The sequence below is a fragment of the Rhamphochromis sp. 'chilingali' genome (genome assembly GCF_963969265.1).
Source record: "Rhamphochromis sp. 'chilingali' genome assembly, chromosome: 21".
Lineage (NCBI taxonomy): Eukaryota > Metazoa > Chordata > Actinopteri > Cichliformes > Cichlidae > Rhamphochromis > Rhamphochromis sp. 'chilingali'.
The window spans coordinates 15,011,333-15,030,956 of NC_137949.1; the positions used below are offsets into that span (position 1 = coordinate 15,011,333).

The 19,624-nt window shown below is 42.6% G+C and overlaps 1 protein-coding gene across 1 annotated transcript; it reads left to right on the forward strand.

Annotated features, from left to right (window-relative positions):
* The first annotated feature begins 4,839 nt into the window (after positions 1-4,839).
* Positions 4,840-19,624, forward strand: fbxo33 (F-box protein 33). Its single transcript, XM_080870372.1, has 6 exons — positions 4,840-5,503; positions 8,129-8,239; positions 9,952-10,112; positions 10,198-10,406; positions 10,511-10,808; positions 11,295-19,624. The coding sequence occupies exons 1-6, from the start codon at positions 5,070-5,072 to the stop codon at positions 11,558-11,560; spliced, it is 1,479 nt and encodes a 492-aa protein (XP_080726498.1). The 5' UTR covers positions 4,840-5,069; the 3' UTR covers positions 11,561-19,624.

Genomic DNA, 19,624 nt, shown 5'->3' on the forward strand with positions numbered 1-19,624 from the left:
TCTCTCCTTGCTTTTGCAGCCTTTGCAGTGTTCCCTTGCGTTCTGATTTAACTCTGAAACTCCTGAAATCCCTCACTCAGGAGTTCTTGCTCTGCTGCCGAAAAATACCGAGCCGAGCGCACTCCTTCGACATTTTCGCCGACCAATCAGAGGGTTGCCGATCACTGTTTCTGCTATCGATGCGTATCCCCTTTTACGGCACCCAGTGATCGCACATTACTTCATCCAGCTGTACTAATCGTCAACAGCAGGTGTGTTCGGGGAACCGGATTAGCGCGCTCACGGTTAGCGCGATGGTTTGGTCTTGGATGTTTCATTTGATCTTGGATGTAGTAAGCGACGTACGAAGCACAGGGCCCAGGTTTGCACACACAGTAGCTGGTATTTTGGCCCATTCCTCCATGCAGATCTTCTCGAGAGCAGTGATGTTTTGGGGCTGTCGCCGAGCAACACGGACTTTCAACTCCCGCCACAGATTTTCTATGGGGTTGAGGTCTGGAGACTGGCTAGGCCACTCCAGGACTTTCAAATGCTTCTTACGGAGCCACTCCTTTGTTGCCCGGGCGGTGTGTTTTGGATCATTGTCATGTTGGAAGACCCAGCCTCGTTTCATCTTCAAAGTTCTCACTGATGGAAGGAGGTTTTGGCTCAAAATCTCACGATACATGGCCCCATTCATTCTGTCCTTAACACGGATCAGTCGTCCTGTCCCCTTGGCAGAAAAACAGCCCCATAGCATGATGTTTCCACCCCCATGCTTCACAGTAGGTATGGTGTTCTTGGGATGCAACTCAGTATTCTTCTTCCTCCAAACATGACGAGTTGAGTTTATACCAAAAAGTTCTACTTTGGTTTCATCTGACCACATGACATTCTCCCAATCCTCTGCTGTATCATCCATGTGCTCTCTGGCAAACTTCAGACGGGCCTGGACATGCACTGGCTTCAGCAGCGGAACACGTCTGGCACTGCGGGATTTGATTCCCTGCCGTTGTAGTGTGTTACTGATGGTGACCTTTGTTACTTTGGTCCCAGCTCTCTGCAGGTCATTCACCAGGTCCCCCCGTGTGGTTCTGGGATCTTTGCTCACCGTTCTCATGATCATTTTGACCCCACGGGATGAGATCTTGCGTGGAGCCCCAGATCGAGGGAGATTATCAGTGGTCTTGTATGTCTTCCATTTTCTGATGATTGCTCCCACAGTTGATTTTTTCACACCAAGCTGCTTGCCTATTGTAGATTCACTCTTCCCAGTCTGGTGCAGGTCTACAATACTTTTCCTGGTGTCCTTCGAAAGCTCTTTGGTCTTGGCCATGGCGGAGTTTGGAGTCTGACTGTTTGAGGCTGTGGACAGGTGTCTTTTATACAGATAAGTTCAAACAGGTGCCATTCGTACAGGTAACGAGTGGGGGACAGAAAAGCTTCTTACAGAAGACGTTACAGGTCTGTGAGAGCCAGAGATTTTCCTTGTTTGAGGTGACCAAATACTTATTTTCCACCCTGATTTACGAATAAATTCTTTACAAATCCTACCATGTGGATTCATGGATTTTTTTTTTCACATTCTGTCTCTCACAGTTGAAGTGTACCTCTGGTGCAAATTACTGACCTCGGTCATCATTTTAAGTGGGGGAACTTGCACAATCGGTGGCTGACTAAATACTTTTTTGCCCCACTGTAGCTGCTCTGCTCTATGTTGGTACAGGGCATTGAAGATGATAACAGTGGGTGGATTATATACTTAAACTTAGTTACAGCGCTTTCAGAAAGACATCTACTTTGATAAAGTCTACTCTCCACCGCTGTGTAATCAATTATTGTAAATGTAAATGTTATCAGGAAATGATCAGACAGGAGAGGGTTTTCAGGAAACACTGTTAAATGTTCAGTTTCTATGCCATATGTTAAAACAAGATCTAGAGTGTGATTAAAGTGGTGGGTGGGTTCTTTTACATTTTGAGAGAAACCAATTGAGTCTAATAACAGATTAAATGCCATGTTGAGGCTGTCATTTTTAGCATCTACATGGATGTTAAAATCATCCACAATAATTATTTTATCTGAGCTCAGAACTAAATTAGATATAAAGTCTGAGAAATCAGACAGAAACTCTGTGTAAGGCCCAGGTGGACGATAGATGATAACAAGTAAGACTGGTTTCTGAGTTTCACAGCTGGGGTGGACAATGTTAAGCATCAGGCTTTCAAATGAATTAAAAGTCTGTCTTGGTCTTTCATTAATTAATAGGCTGGTGTGAAAAATTGCTGCCACACCGCCCCCTCGGCCTGTGCTTCGAGATTTCTGGTAGTTAGAATGACTCGGGGGTGTTGATTCATTTAAACTAACATAATCATCCTGCTGCAATCAGGTTTCTGTAAGGCAGAGTAAATCAATTTGTTGATCAATTATTAAGTCATGTACTAACAGAGACTTGGAGGAGAGAGACCTAATATTTAATAATCCACATTTCACTGTTTTACTCTTTGGTTCAGATGTGGATACTTTATTGTTCTTTCTTTGTAATTGTTTATGTTTAAGTTGTTTGTTGCTGGTTTTTAGTTTGTTTTTTGTCTGTTTGGGAGCTGACACAGTCTCTATGGAGATGGGGGGTTTTTTTGGGGGGGGGGGGGGGGGGGGGTAGCAGGAGGAGAGAAGCTGCAGAAAGGCGTGTAAGACTGCAACTCTGCTTCCTGGTCCCAACTCTGGATAGTCATATTTTGGGGGGTTTAATAAATTTGTCCATATTTCTAGAAATGAGAGCTGCTCCATCCAAAGTGGGATGGATGCAGTCTCTCCTAACAAGACCAGGTTTCCTCCAGAAGGTTTGCCAATTATCTATGAAGCCCACATAGTTTCTGGGACACCACTCAGACAGACAGCAATTTAAGGAGAACATGCGGCTAAACATGTCACTCCTGGTCTGATTGGGGAGGGGACCAGAGAAAACTACAGAGTCCGACATTGTTTTGGCAAAGTTGCACACCGATTCAATATTGATTTTAGTGACCTCCGATTGGCGTAACCGGGTGTCATTACTGCCGACGTGAATTATGATCTTACTGAATTTACGTTTACCCTTAGCCAGCAGTTTTAAATTTCCTTCAATGTCGCCTGCTCTGGCCCTTGGAAGACAATTGACTATGGTTGCCGGTGTCTCTAGCTTCACATGTCTGAGAACAGAATCACCAATTACCGGGTGTGTTGCCGAGTGGGGAAAAACGGTTAGACACATGAACGGGTTGGTGGTGTACCTGGGGCTTCTGTTTAGGACTATGCTTCCTCCTCACCGTCACCCAGCCGCCCTCTTTCCCCAGCTGCTTGGGGTCTGCCGGGGAACAGCTAGCGGGGCCTACGCTATCTTCGGCTGCACCAGCTACAGGGGCCTGGCTAGCTATGGGTGAATGAAGGGTGCGAAGCTGAGTCTCCAATTCAGTAATCCTGGCCTCCAGAGCTGCAAATATGCTACATTTGTTACAGATATCATTACTGCTAAAGGAGGCCGAGGAGTAACTAAACATCTGACACAATGAGCAAGAAAGTGCAGGAGGGACAGGTGAAGTAGCCATGGTGCTAACGAGTCGGCTACGAGCTAAGCTAAGCTAGCGAAACAGTACAGAGACAGTGAGTGAATACTTTGGCTATAAATTAGGTAGTGAGTACACAGAAAGTGTGCTTCGGATGAAGCACGTGAAGATTATACTATGAAAAAGAATGTATTTAAAAGTTGTTAATTAAATTGCTACGCAAATAAGCTACTCAGAAACACCACTGTGTTTGAGCAGGAACAGGAAGTGATACTCTACCGCAGAGCGAGCGAACACCAAGTGACAGCGCCACCAAGAGTCAGATGAAACGAGTGTGGACGCAAAGTAATGATCCCAAACGCAATCCATTTGTGGATAAATGGCTTTATAAGCCTTTAGATAGATGTCACTTACTTTGTTTCTCATCTGTTCTTGAGTTTCTTTAGATCGGGGCATGATGAGTTGCTTTTTTTGACCTTTTACACTTTACACACTGGTGTCACTATGTTTAAGTTAAACAATCATTCATTATGGTTATAAAAATTTCATCAAAGGTAAAATAGACAGTCACAGAGAGATTTTAACTTATCAAATGACTGCAAACAACTACCTTACCCGAAAAGGCTAAGGCATATCCGGAAACTGAACACAAAATAACCAAATTAAACAAAGAAAAGGCAAAAGAAAATTAATGGGGAAAAAATCCGGGACTCTCCACCAATTGCTCTTAGAACTGAAGAAGCTTCTCGGATGAGAGGTGAAACGTCTTCAAGAAAACCTTTCCAGTTAGTATGTCAAAACACATTTCATCTTTTTTCAGGGACTTTAGAGTTTACGTACATTACAGTAGGAGTATATTAACAGTTATATCATTTTTTTTGTCTTCTATAATGACATTAAAAAAATAAAACTCCCATTACCATTCAGTTTTTGCTTCCAGACTTTTCACATTGGATGCAGTTCATTGGTTAAAAATATGCTGTGCAAATTATTTTCATACCATGCATTTGTCCTTGTAATTTTTTTTCTTTCTTTTTTTTGAGTGTGGCATGAACTGGAGGGGGTGTGTCGTGCTGGAAACTTACTCCAAAATAAAGATCATGTGGAGGCTCGGGTTTTTTCCAGCCGAGAAACACTGCCCTCTAACGGAGCACGTCAGTATGGCAAAAATAACAGCACCTTCGGATGAAACCATTCAAGTGACAAGGTATCGATGCGGCCACGGGTTACTCCAAATCTGATGAAAATACCACTAAGTCATCAGCGTGGTAGAATAAAATATTAGTGTTAGGAAATAAAAAAGAAATACCTGCGATGGATGCTTTGATAAGGTTTGTGGGGATTGTTTCCGTCCCCGTGTAATTCGGTGGAGTGGTACGTTCCAGTAGTATTGAAGGCAAAGCTGAAAACGGTTTGTTTTTGCCGAGAGGAAGAAACGTCGCTGCTATTCGCAGCTGCTACCTCGTCGCTTTAATAAACGGTTGTGACATTTCGTTTACGTCTGGTTGGTTTTTCGACAGCAGCTTTTGCCGTTTTTAGCTCGCCATGGCTCTGTGCGGGGGTGTCGGAGCCATGGCTTTGCCCAGCGAGCTTATTGTCCACATATTCTCCTTTCTGTCCGACCGAGACAAGCTCCGGGCCTCGGCTGTGTGCTCTCGCTGGAGGGAGTGTTTGTTCTACCCCGCGCTGTGGACCGAGCTCAAACTGCGAATAGGTGGTGGTGGATGCTCCAGCTCTGACGAAACCCCGAAGCTTGAGTTCCTTATGCGAAAGTTTGGCTCTTTTGTGCGAGACTTGCAGCTAGAACTCGCACCGGTGGAAGGAAACCTTAGCCATCAGAACAGCGACCCGTCGTCCGCCAGAGTGGACCAGCCTCCGGGTCCCGATAGCGACCCGCAGCACAAGGAGCGATGGAGGGATGCCGTGGCCACCTACTTGGACCAGGTGTTATGTGTGTTCACCAGCATCCGAAACAATAGGTAATACTAGAAAATAACCTCTGAAAATGTCTGCTTTGATATTTTTAATTGGAGTGAAAAATTCGCTTGACATGTTCGCCCTGTTTTGTTTTGTTTTTTTTTTTAATTTCTCGGGTTTAGATGCGTCGCAGTGAGCTAGCAACTGGCTAGCTCAGTTAGCTATAAACAAACCCTGGCATTAGGAGTTACGTAATCATGCCAGGTCTTTGCAGTGGCAGCAAGCGTTATGCATATGGTTTATTAAGGGCACCTTTGCATGCATAAATTAAATGGTGGTGCATGTGCGAGGCATCTGCATGCCTTTTGTCACCTGTCCTATTTTACACTTCTCATTATGGTCTCTCCATAGCAGCAGGTACAATGCAGCACTGGTGGAGGCTAGAAGGCTTTGTTGGCTGTGACTTGCTGATATCAGCACTGACACACACACACACAAATATACAGTGTGTGGATGTATTTAGCCTGTTGTCCGTTTGTAGGACGTGATCACTTATATTCTCTCTCACACACACAAAGGATAATTTCTCCTACTCTGTCAAAATTTGACACTGTTAACGCTTCTAATTTCATTGGTGCAGCTGTGTCACACCTTTTTCCACCTTCTCCCGTCTTCTTTACAGTGTTTTGTGATGCTGGCATTCAAAACTGGTTGCTTTGTCTTAATTCTACTAAAGGGGTTGAAATATTTGACATTATTTTGTTGTTTGTTTTAAAGTTGTTTCAGTTTAAGGATAACTTAAACCCTTTCCCACTTCCCTGCTGGTGTACAGCTTTACTAGCTAGATCCAGAAAGTTGCATTTGGTGCCAATGCTGTCTTTTAACTGATAACGTTTCAGTTCAGTAACAGGCTGTTGTTTTTATAAGCTTCAGCGGCAAAGGAAGGATGTTCTCCCACTTCCTACACAACACTTTCACTGACTATCGGTGTGTATCAGGCAACATATAGACACCAATAATGATCTATCTGTGGTAATCCACTTCCAGACACCTGATTTATTCAAACACACTTTTAAAATGTGACAAATTTGGGTTCATCCAGATGTAGAATTGTGAAAGTGGGCTTGGTGGGGAAAGCAGAACTGAAATAAATGGATGAACTTGTTCCACTGATCTCATCATGGTGATGAAGCATTATGAGAATCTAAGAACCATGGTCTGTTTTGTGCATGGTAGTTTTGAAAAGATCAGGACTACAACCTCTAACTTCAGAGCTCGCTATTGGGTAATGAAAAGCCTGTTGTTTGTTTGTTTGTTTGTTTGTTTTTGTTTTTTGTTGTTGTTTTCTGGGGGGGGGGGTGTTCCTTTCATTTAGTGCACTGAGCCAGCTCCACCAGCACTGACATATGTTCCGAATAATGAGAACAGGCAAGTTGTTGTTTCTTTCTAAGGGCACTAAGTAGCTGCACATGAGCCCATAAACCTGAACTCTCAGCTGATACACAGGAAGTGGGTATATCAAATGTAACATGCGCTTCACCTTGCAGGTACGCCTGTGCCATGTGCGGCTGTATGAAACCCTTGTGGTTGCACTGGTGCATGTGCGACACTTATGCAGGGGATATGTTCCCATCAGTATTGAGTTGGCTAATTCAGACATTTAAAAATGTTGGGAAAATGGCCTACAACAGGAACTGTTTTCAATAAATGATGGCACTTTGCGAAGTGTTGATTGTAGGGATGCACTAATTATGAAATTCTGGGTTAATGGAACCTGTTTGACTATTATTTGAAGACTACACATCACCCAGATAAGGTTCATATTTGTTTATAATGTAATGGCTGTTGGTATCTTGTGTCGTTGTACTGTTGGACTATTTAAAGGTCGTCATTATCATTCATAGGGATGCTGACTTTAAGCACAATCATTATGAAAACAGTAAAAATAGTGTTAACTGATTTCTTAAGATATTCATATACATGTTATTGTCATTTGCAGTTATTTGATTGTAACTTATGTCTGACCAAATTAAACTGAAGTGATAAAATGGCTTAAAATGTAAATTTTCCAATACGTTTATAACATGAATAAATCTATTGCCTCTTAATCCTGTTGGTTCATTTAGCCAAAACAACACTGATGTGAAAGAAAATGTCATCCTATTTGCAGATAAACCTGCCCTTCCCTCTTATGTTTGTAACCGGTCCTATAAAGAAATTCGTCCTTTCTGCTTTTCGCCACGTTTATGTTGGTGATCTTCCAAACATTACTATCAAAAGAGGTGTAGATCGTCTGTTTGAAACAAGGTAATTGGCTGCATTGTGACCACTATGCTTACATTGACTGCATCAGTGTTCGAAAGAATCAACTTTGGCGTATACACTGCTGCTTGATCTTTGCCAATCTATTTTGGGTGCCAGCATATAAAGGGCTTTCAACAGCACTGCGGGAAAGTGCAGGGCAGCCATAATTCTGTGCGGGATAGAAAGCAGCTCAGGAGAAGTGAAGACTAAATTACACTGAACAAAATGGCTGCAGTTTGTTTAACAGGTGAAACCTTTTTTTTAAGTTGTTTGGATCGGATGACTCATCTGACTTGCTGCTGTTGATACAGGTGTTCTAGTAATAACTGCAAATTTTTTTTAATTTTTTTTTTCTCTAACTGTACGTGTCTTTGTCTATTCAGAAATCTGCAGAAGCTGAGTCTGTATGGAGACACATTCATTCTCCAGCAAGAGGGACTACTAGACAGCTCTCACCTGCATGTAATCCACCAGGGGGACAAAAAGATCTATGAGTAAGTCACAACATCGAAGCATGAAAACAGGTTTCACTGAAATGACTGACAAATGTGATAATTAAAGCTGCATGTGGGTGTGAATGAGTAATATTTCCAAAACTGCATCTTCTTGTTGTTATGGAAAGTCTGCGGTGTTTGGTGTCTCTAAAGGGCAATTAATTTACAAAATTAAGAAAAGACAGTTTTTCATCACAGGACAGTCTTTGTCCACGTCAAACACTCAAAGTGTGTGTCTGGTTTCCGCCTAGAAAACTGAGTAGCAAAGCAAAGCATTGACTCTCTGAAAAAGGAGCGTTTGTTTTTGTGTGTTGTTGGTGTTTAAAAGACTGAGGGCTTTAAATAGTGGTCATTTACATAACCCAGTATCCAACGTCTATGTATATCGACCCTGATGGAAAATTTTGATTCCCATCAAATCTGAATGCATGTACACACCTCTGCACTGAGCAGACAGCAAATGAATTAAACCAATACGGAAGTGCCAAAAATGCTGGCCACTTGAGGCTGGCTCCAAAAGCAAATCAGTCCCAATAGACTCCATTTTTTTTAAATGGCCAACTTTACAGCTTTAAGAAACATATTTACAGCTTGAAAGAAAAGCTCCTGGCTTTAGAGTGAGAGTGTGTGTGTGTGTTAAAGTAAAAAGACAGAAAATGTTATGACTTGAATCCAGTTTTATGTTCTGTCAATTTGTGTTTATTAATTGCAGCAGCCTAAATCAGTCATTGCATTTGAGTTCGGCCCTCCTGCTGCTATTTCTTATTTATTTCCCGTCATTCTCTGAGTGTTTTTGTATTTGGGACACACGTTATGGTGGATGATGGATAGCCATGCTCTGATAGGTACATGTAGATCCACTCCCTGTCTCAATGATGAGAAGTGGACTATGAAGAAGGTCACACAACCTCGTTTTTTTTAATACAGTGTTTGTGTCCAGTATGCCTCCCAGACAGCTCTCACTTTTTGGGGCATGTACATGGGATTTCTTAGGGTATTTAGAGGATGAGGACAGTGCCTTGTTTTTGTTTCTTGAGGTCCAGAGCGTATTGTCCAGCTGCAGTTTTTACTGATGTACAGTAACATCCACATGAATGCAAGGATCCCAGATTCCTCAGCAGAGTGATCCACTGTAACAGTATGATCAATAGCATTCACTTAACTGGCGAAGAGTTTCATAGTTGGCCGGTTTGTGTCAGGTGTTTTTAATGTCAGTTTAACTTACAGAGCACATGGACTACTGGCTTTTCAGAATAACATGCACATCATTGCCTGCCTTGATAGCTTTTTGTCTCATTCACAGCAGTTGTGGATTTGTTTTGTAGCTGAGCAGTAGTTCAGTAAGTGATGTTTAAATAAAAATGAGATTTCAGTGTAGCTTCTGTGCTCTGTGGTTTGTGTTGTAGACACAATTGTCCATAAAACACTGTGTGAAATGCACCAAGTTGCTGAGCATAGCTCCACCAGTCTGATTGTAGTGTGTGTGTCGAAATTGTTTGGACATCATTACAATAGATCCATTTTAGGCTTACATTTAAACACATAAAGTCAGGACATTTTGAAAGTGTATATACCCTGATGATCTTTTCTTTCTTTACTCCACTGTCAGGAATGATTTTGGGGATTGTTTTGTTTTTTGTTTTTTAAACCAGATTTGACGGCAGCTGTAGTCATTCTGGTTTTTTAAATGGTCTTTCTTTGTCTCTCGATAGAATCCAACAGTTGTTTATGGAGGTCCTCTCCAACAGCAGGCAGCTGAGGTGGCTGTCTTGTAGCTTCATGCTGGGCCTGGTGACTTCCTGTTCTTTATCCTGCCTGTCCAATCCTTCAGCTGATACCCTACAGCACCTAAGTTTACTGGACCATCAGCTAGGTATGTCTGTTACATCATATAGTTTGTAAACATTATGTGACAGTAATGCTGAATAACTGAAAGTTTTCCTCCGAATTTCCCTCAGGGCCCCTCGTCTCCCCATCTGAGTTGGATCGCCTCTCTAACCTTCATTCTCTGGCTCTCGATTTTACTGACTTTACATCTGAGCTTTGTGGTTTGCTGGCATCTCCACGGCGAACTCCACTTCATCGCCTCTCCCTGCTGCTCAACGGGGCCACCCTGGAGTTTAAATCATTAGAAGGGACCGCTACAGAGGATAACTGGAAGGCACTGGTACTGCTGTGATTCTGTATTGTGGCTTTTATTTCATGCTGAATTGAGGCTCTGTGTATTTAGTAAATTGTAGCATATCAGTAAGTTTACCTGGTCTTCCCCAGGTTCGTGTAAGCGCCAACCTGCGAGTGTACGTCATGGCCCTGGAGGTCGACAGCTCTGAGCTCCTCAGGGTCCTAAAGCCGAGCCTTCCCCTCGAGCGACTTCACCTCGACAGTTACAGCATGCCGGTGACCGACGCCACACTGGAGCTCATCTCCCAGCAGTACAACAAAACGCTGACTCACTTCCTGCTCCTGAGGGATGGCCCTGACTTCCCTGACCTCAGCATCAATCGTAACGAAGACCCTTTGGTCCTCTTGACATGGAGATGTACTCAGCTGGCTGTACTCGTGATACATGGTGAGTTCAGTTTTGTTTCTTTGATAGAATGTGAGCTGTAGTTGGTCAGATCTGTGTGGCTAGTGGTAATAATTCCATACAAAACAGGCCTGTAGTGACTGTTTTCTAAACAGTGCAGCAAGCTGTGGACTTACTGTTGTGACTGTGGACACACCAGTCCAATATTTTTAGATTGCATCCCTGGAAAAAGCTGAATAATTGTATTTTTTTTTAAATATATTTAAAAGCCAGTCTACAGACTATTATTTAATTCAGTGGTATGCTTACTACACTGCGCATCGGCAGTAGTGCACTGGCTGCTAGCAGGAGAGCTAATGTAGCTTGAAGGAAGCCAGCAGTAAAGTAACTGCAGAGTTCATTGGCAGTCTTGCCTTCCTGTAGGCCGTATTAAAAAGAAGTTGTTATGGTTTGTTTCGAGTATAAATCTGCAAAACATGTTCATTATTAGCTTTGAAATCTGAATGATTAATGCCTGAATCCATTTAGGTTACACTGTGTGGTCCCATAACTTGGTGGCCATCTCCCGACTGCGAGGCTCCAGCCTCCGTGTCCTGACCGTCTCCGAGGAGAGCATCGACTTTGATCCAGACCAGTCGGTGTGCGTAGAGGGCGACCCAGTCCACAACCTGGTGAAGGAGGTTTCTCTGGGCCTCGGCCGTGTCTGGCAGCCTTGCCTGGATTCCAGCGTGTTTTTGTCCGAACCCACCCAGCACTTCCATCATGAGCTGCGCGCCTTCAGCATGGGCATGTAGACAGGGGATGGCAAACCCAAGACATCACAGCCTAAACTGTGTCAAGACCAGACCAGACCAAGACCCAACGAAAAATCTAAAGTGGAGCTTAAGAATAGTCTATAAATTATGTGAACTGACGTGAGCTGATTGTTTTTATTTTTTAAATTTTTTTTCCATAATTAAGTCTGACCATTTTTCAACGTCGTCTTGCTTTGCTGCTCTTATTATCCAGTTGGCCAGTTGCTTGAAAAATGGATTCAGCTTCTGATGTTTTAAATATATGTATATTGCAGATAGGAGTATTCACTTAAAACTGGATTGCTAATTACAATCTGAAAAGCATTCGGTTTGAATATCACACAGAGATCTGACAGCTGGCAGGACTTCACAGGTTTTAGTTTGTGGGTCAGCGTGCGGCTTCCAGCGCCCGCTCAGCTCAGTCTGGTCTGGTCTTGCCCACAAGTATTCAGAGCTCTCTCCTTCACCTTAATAACCTCTGGAGCATCTGTGTAATGTACCTTTTGATTTGTTTTGTTTTCCTTTGTTTTTTAATTTGACTGTTTCCATCCCTCCTTGCTCTTTGTATAACCCAGTTGAGGTTTCTTTTTCCTTCTTCCCGCGTGGTGGTTCCCTTGCCTGTATTGGCTTTGTGTGTATTTAAATAGAGATATATTATTATCCTGCTCACTGCTAGAACAGGACAGGCAGGCGGGTTGAGTGATGAACTGTAGGAATTTAAGAAGGGTTGTGTGTTCAGGCACAAGCTATTAGCTTTAGTTCTTTTGTTTCTCTTTTTCTTTTTTTCTTTTTTTTTTTAATCTTTTTTAACAAACCATTGCTCTGTGTCCATCTGTCTGGAGTCTGTAAACTTACTGATTAGTAACTTCCTGGGTAACACAACCATAGCTGCTTCTTCTGTTGCTCTGAAAGAGCATCTCGTGCACTTGTCCACTAGTTCGAGAGCCTTGCCAGCCGGGTGGGAAACGCCACTGTAAAATGGCTGTGGCTGCTGCTAGTGAGTTTTAATGTAACAGCCGTGTCATCACCATGACTGATAATTATTGAGGGGGGGGGGGCGACTCAAAGCCAAAATAGTTTAGGGGTTTTGAGATCCTTACCGATGGTGTTGAGGAGAATATTGTTACATGCTTGTTGCCAACACACTTTGCACCCTGCTCACTTGTTGACTTTCTAGGGAAACCTCAGCGTTAGCTAAATGGGGAAGCCCCGTATTCTGACTCGCTTTCAGGGCCAAACTACAAAATTCAGCTCATCACAAAACGACAACTAGAAACTCTTTTTCTACTTTCAGGATGAATATCTCTGCCTTTCTGATTTCAGAGCCTTCCAGTTGTTTGTAAGAACGCAGAAGGGATGCATGACACAAAGTCAAAAATCATGACGCTGGAGGGCTCTGAGGTCAAAAACATCTTCAAGTAGTCCTTCATATTTTTTTTTTTTTTTTTTTTTTTAAGAGAAAACGGGGTTTTGTTCCTTAATGCCATATGTATATTTGTGATTTAAGTAATCTCTTTTGTAACAGCTTCCAAACTCTTGGTGAGGCCATGTTAGAACAGCAGCAGTATTCTGCAGGAGCAGCTATCACACAGGTCATGGCAGCAGTACTGTTGGTAGGAAGAGCTCTTCTTTCTTTTTGAGGGGGAACAAATCATGATTGAGAGCAAGGAGGGAGGAATGGGTGCATTGAATGTAACTTAATTCATTTCTGACGCTGTTGGCCAGCCATTGAAGGCTTACTCTTGCTGAATAGCTGAGTTTTAACATTGTAGGTTTCACTGACAGCCAAGACTGCTCCTTTTTTTTTTTTTTTTTTTTTTTTTTCTCCCCCCTTCTTCCTCTTCCTCCTCCAATGCAGCAGCACAGTAAGGTTTCGGGTCATGTGACGAAAGCTGCTTCTGTCAGTCTCAGGTAGGCTTTTAATGTCTCTAAGACCAGCAGTGGTGGCAATGTTGTGTAGCTTGTGTGAAACAATCAGTTAATGTGAGTAGAAGTTTTGTTTTTATTTTATTTTCTTTGGATTATTTTCTCTTGAGTCACAGTTGCCTTTTGAAACAGCCCCTTGTTTTCTGGCTACAGTTGTTGTTATTGATGTTGTTGTTTATCTTGCCATCCGATAGACCCTCAGTCGGAGGGGTCAGCAAACCTAATCATACATTTGTTTTCAAAGATTATGGTTGATAAAGACTAAAGAATGGCACAACCATGCTGCTTGCTGCACGTGTCTTATATCTTCAGTAGATGTGAGGGACTGAGAGGCTGTGGGGTGGTTCAAATGAATCTATGCTGTCAATGGGGGACCTGCTGGGCCCAATTAATGTTTGAACTGATGGTCGGTCATCTGAGGTGAAATGCTTTGGCACTGTGGGTCTGGCTGAGCTTGTCCTCATTCATTCACAATTGCATGACTTTGATTAAGTCAGTGTCTTTACTTGTCTGCTTTCAAGTGAATGCGATCACTTTAATACATGAAATGAATGTTAACAGCTAAAGCGAGGCATCATAGACCAAATGACTCCAGATAGACCCGAGCACCATCAGTTGATTACTGGGCTCAGTATAGCAGTGTGATCCTACAGTGCTGTGACTGCTCAGTGGCTATGAGGTCCTATTGGAGTTTTCTGAGCTGAGTTGAGGTTTTAACAGGAAAAATGGAAGTTGGGTTAGACTTTAGACCCAAATTTCGTGAGTAAACGAGCCACTGTCAGAAAAGCTGCCCACCCAAATGGCTTCAGCTCAGGCATGGATTTGCAAAGATCGAGGACAATGGCACTGCACACTGTAAAGGTCCATATCAGGGTCTATAGTTTACAGTGTTGACCTTAGTGATTTTATTCTCTTCCCCATGGACTGATATGGAACCAGTGTGCCAGCACTTTGTTAGTTTCAGAATGAATTAATCGCAGCGACTGGCCCCGGATACCAAATGTTTGCTTGTCTGTTTAAGGGGACCTTGGTGGTTTAGCCATGATAATCTCTATAGTCCTTGGTTCATATCTCAGGATAAATGCACTTTGGTACCAAGAGTTTCTTTTAAAGGCTGTTTGTGGCTGTAAATAGCTCTGTACACTCAGAGGGGAAACGTACCAACATCACACATTCAGACCAAAACGTGTTGGTTTTTTAATGTCATCTTTTTCCACGCTCCTCCTCCTTCTTTCTTCTTTTTAAAAGCTCTTTTATGTGAGAGATGTTAGAGCTGTTAGAGCTTCGTATTGTTCGTAGATGTCAGACAGGTAAGAGGTGTAAAAATGACGGCAGTGTTTAGTAGAATGTAATGTCAAAGTAACTGGTCACCTCAAATAAGCAAGTAGATTTATTTTTTTTAAGAAGCTGTTCCACTCTCGTTTCATCAGCACTTTCCTGTCTTCACAAGTCTCTAGATTTTATTGGCTTCATGCTAGAACTTAGATTTGGCTGTTTATCTGCCAAAATTAAAGGAAGGAATGGTGTTTTTACCAGAGATTAAGCTCAGATAATCAGAATTACAGTTCAGATTTGTTAGCTTGCTGAAATACTTGCGCCACAAAACTAGAAATGGAAAAAACTCTATTTTAGTGAAGGCACGTTTAGAGAAATCCTGGTTTATCCTTCCAAGGAGACAAGAGGTCAAACAGAAGTGCAACCAGTCCAGCATTGTGGCCAATAGCTAAATATTGAGCCATCTTGTGCCTGAAAGCCTCTGAAGTCTCACTGCTTTTCAAACCTTGCCTGTCAGAAAAATATTGGCTTTGTTAGGTGTTGTTATTATTAGTTCAGTTTTTAAGGGTTAAAAGCTGCAGTGATGAAGGTTTTAGCAGCCATCGTGTTTTGATTCCTCTCGGATCCTGCCTACATTTTTCTGCTCAGCTTTTCACTTGTATGCAGTAGAAATATATAAATAAGATGTTTTTGGCTGTGCAGTCCCATGCGATGTATGCATGCCTGTGTGTATTTGTATTTGTAGGGGAGAGGGCGAGGCTTGCTCGTGTTCACCAGTGTAGTCTTATCACTTCTTCTGCAGCGGGAAACAGGAACAGAAATCATTCGTTCTCAGGGTTCAATCGGTTTTTGGAAAAGGAGGAGGATGATGGAAACCTCAGGCCTGAAGCTGAAAGAATCTTAGGAGTCACTGGATCTGTTCTCCACCCTTGATGTGTTCTTATCTGCCAAAGACCACAGAGGAACAAACTTAACCCAGACACAAGTCTATCTGAAGTGCCCACAAAGACACACACTGACTGGAGGCTGGTCCAGTATTGTTTTCTCCTTTAAAGCTCCTACTTTTCTGATATTTCTCCACTCCTTTTTTTTTCCTATGTTTATTCCACTGACTATTAATAGTCTGTTTGGTGTCAAACTCTGCCCTTCTTACACTTTGGACCATACTGGATGTGATAAAATGTCAACAGTCTCGCCATGTGGTTGGAGTGAATCCAGACCTGAGAGCAAAAGGCTTCCCGTCTGGTCATTGACTGTGCCCTGTGTTTAGAAACACAAGAATATGGGTTTTAAGGCATTATTGGATCAGCATTGCTGCACATCTTGTACAGTGTTACCTCTAAACGGCACTCAGGGTCTACAGTGCATGTTGCTTAAAGTCCAGTCCAGTGCAGGACACTCCTACAGAGGCTTAAGCAGAGTGATCTGGAGTTTTCCTCCTCCTTTCTCTTCCCTGTCCATCGTCTGTTTCACTGTGAGGAACAAATGAATGTAAAACTAAGAAGGTTCAATCTCAGTAAAGTCAGGGACTAAACACTCTCGCAGATGCTTCCAGGAGGAGTTGCACCCTGAAAAATGGCAGAGTGAGGACAAAGGCCCATGTGTCTCATGTGATGTGGTGTTTGGCCAGTAAGCCTGTACCCAAGGTCGAGTTTGAGGGGAAGTGTTTAGTCCTGAGCTATAAAGTGATTTGCTGCTAGAGATCTTCTAGGAACGGGACATTCCACACAGGCGTCGCTCAGGCCGTCTGACATGCAAACAGTTTACTGCTGCAAGGTCTGCAAGAAGATTATCTACAGAAACTATATATTTTTTACTTTGAATGGTCTATGTGTGAAGAGATCAGAGATGCATCTAGAACTGACGAGTCACACCAGATTAGCAGCTGGTCTGAGCAGAGTGGAGGTGTGATAACACTTAGAAATGGTTATGAAGGGTGTTGTTCATTTCAGGAGGTAAATTGAGTTTCTAATGTGTGTTTCTGCGATGCCATGCTTCAGCATTCTGAGGCCATATTGTGTCCGGTACACAAAGTCACAAAGGACAGAGGGGGGGGTGTGACAAAAGCAACTTGACTATCACAGTGCTAAAAAAAGAGGGCTGTGGAATCAGGTGGTTTCACATGTTGAGTCAGTCTGGCAGGTGAAAAACAGGACTGCATGTTAAGGACACAGATGCATGTTCACTTTGGATGCACGGGAGCCTGTGCTGGGCTGACTTTTATAACATATGCAGACGGAGTTTGTTTGACTGACACAAAGCTAGCAGAGCCTTATTTTTAATGAGTCCTGCCATTAAAAATGACAGGTTTGAAGGTTCTGGAGGGATGATGGGATGTCAGTTATTCAGGAGACCATTACCAGCACTTACTGCACATTCAAGTGGCCGCAGCCCTTTTGACCATTTTATACTTTAACTTTTTTTTTAATTATTATTTAGCTTCTTTTTATTTAATTTTTTTCTTGTGCTGTTATGTGCATTCAGAGAAATCCTTGAAGATAACTGGGCTCACATGGCCCCTAAATGAACCCACAGAGCTGGCCTCTAATGCACTCTATCTGAGAAAGTTGGCCTTGGTGGCATGCTTGCAGAACTGTAAATATACTGTCCAATCAAGGCTGTTATACAGAGGGATGGGTATGAAACCTCTGTGATAGCCACTGCTAATTCCCTTGACATGGACAGGGTCATGAGTGTGTGTGTTATTTTAGTACCAAAGCAGCAGACTGTGTCAAATCTGCATCCGCCTAAATGCGGGCTCAGAGCCACAGGCAGACACTCATCACAAGTTTCATTTCCACTTTGATCGTTGCTTAGACTCGATGCCGACTCGAGGGTTTGTGATGTTGACTCTCAGAATGTTCTGGAAAATGAAACTTAAATAGTTTAAGAAGAAGAGGTAGTAAGATGGTTCTGGGCCTGAAGCCTTCCCTAAAAGACATTCAGGGCTGGTTCAGTGTTTCTGGTGGATTAACATGAAGAGACAGGGTTTCCTCATAGCAAGGTTGTATTTCTTTTTAGGTTTGTTTTCTCATTTAAATGCTTTGACCACAGACTACTACCAGTACATGCAGGACTGAATGAGCTCACAGAGGGCTGGCCGCATGCAGGAATGTGACAAATCTGATTAGCTTCCTGATGTGTTTCAGTAACTTGGAGACAAACACTGGATGTGCATTGCACTGGTATAAAATCAGTCCTGTAACAGAGATAAGTACATGTGTTTGAGGCTAGATGTACTAGCACTGACAGGAAGTTTGGACACTCCAGCTTTTAGTTTTCCTGCCAGCTGATGATGATGATGATGATGATGATGACGATGATGTCAGCCTGGGTGCGATAGTAATGGTGTTATCATTTACTTGCTTCTCTGTAGATGTAGAGGCGAAACGACAAAATGGCACTGATGGCATTAACCTGGCCAAATTCTGTCAGTATCGTTGATGCATGGCGAGATTCACGCAGCGCCTGACTGTATCAGGGACCTGATAGATATTCATGCTCAGTGTCGGCCAACTATCTCCATTTAGATCTCAGCTACTGTGGCTGTGATGTTTCTGGCTGGTAAACAAAGTCGTTCTTGTCAAGTCTGGAGAGCCAAACCTCCTAATTAGCCAGGCAGGCAGGCCTGCTGCCCAGTCCAGCAATACAACTATGCAAGAGGAATGCATATAATCCACACTCATCCTCTTTTTCTTTTTTCTTTTCCTCCTATTTTTATATTTGGTTTTTCTCACTGTCATACAATAGAAACGAAGATGTAAACTAATAAGAACTTGCAATGACAATACTTGGCCTTATGATGATTTCTGAAATCTTATCATTTAGTTTTAAGATCTTTTTGATTCTGGTCAGCCAGCCCAGCGACAGCAGCAGTGACGGCGGGCTCACTCTTGGTCTCTGTGAGACTGGCTAGATGGCCCCAGTTTTATCGTGGTACGAATGTTGTGCATTTGTTTAAAATCAGGACAGTTTGCAATAACAGCAGTCTTACTAGTGGCCAGAAAGGGGGCACAAGCATTGCTGACCGCGCCCGGCTGCATCTTTAGAAAAACCATAGAGGAAGAAATATAAACTATATAGATATCTAAACTCACACAGTGCATATTTGTATAGGTATCAACAATGCATTACCGTGGTATACTCTTATGCAACACATGTCCGGGTTCAATTTATGAACATGAAGTATACTCTGAAATCACGCAGACTTTGTAAATCAGAAGCTCTGTTGTTGTGTTTTTTGCAGAAATGGTTTTACCATCGTTAATGTTGAATATTCTGAGCGTAACGTTCCTGTGTGACTGTGTCGGTTAACGTGAGCACATAGCACCGGGTTATTACCTCCTTTCTGTAAGCAGGGAACCAGACTGAACCCAGAACACAGCTGGATAGACTTCACGTACCACAGAGCATATTTCAGGAAAAAAAAACTTCCAAATCTGTTCTGCACAGAGCTTTAAAAGCGAGTCAATTCTGTAACTCACCTGAGCTATATCAAACAGACCAAGGTGTGATTAAAAGGATGGCTTGTGGATTTTTAAGACCAAGCAAAACAGAGTTTTACCCTGAATGTCCACAAGAAAAGGCACAAAAGTGATATTTGAAATTGTCCCAGCTGTTTGTTTGTTTTTTGGATTAGTCTGCAGGGGAAGAGTCCTCTGGAAGTAAGAGGACAGATTTTATCATTGAACAGTGTTGATCCATGACTCTGTGGTGAAGAAAAGGGATGACGCGTTATAAACCTCCACGTAAAACCTCTGAAATGACAGATGGCATACAATTGAGGGGTCAACCTGCCGAATGTTGATTTGAATTATTGTGGAATGAATGCTTCTCTTCTTTTAGTCAGTGAATAAAAATAAT

What these genes read in the sequence shown, in the direction of transcription:
- fbxo33 (XM_080870372.1), top strand. Translation starts at nt 5,070, where the DNA reads ATGGCTCTGTGCGGGGGTGTCGGAGCCATGGCTTTGCCCAGCGAGCTT. An exon ending in ACCAGCATCCGAAACAATAG is followed by an intron (nt 5,504 to 8,128) that starts GTAATACTAGAA and finishes TTGTCTATTCAG; the next exon opens with AAATCTGCAGAAGCTGAGTC. An exon ending in TTTACTGGACCATCAGCTAG is followed by an intron (nt 10,113 to 10,197) that starts GTATGTCTGTTA and finishes AATTTCCCTCAG; the next exon opens with GGCCCCTCGTCTCCCCATCT.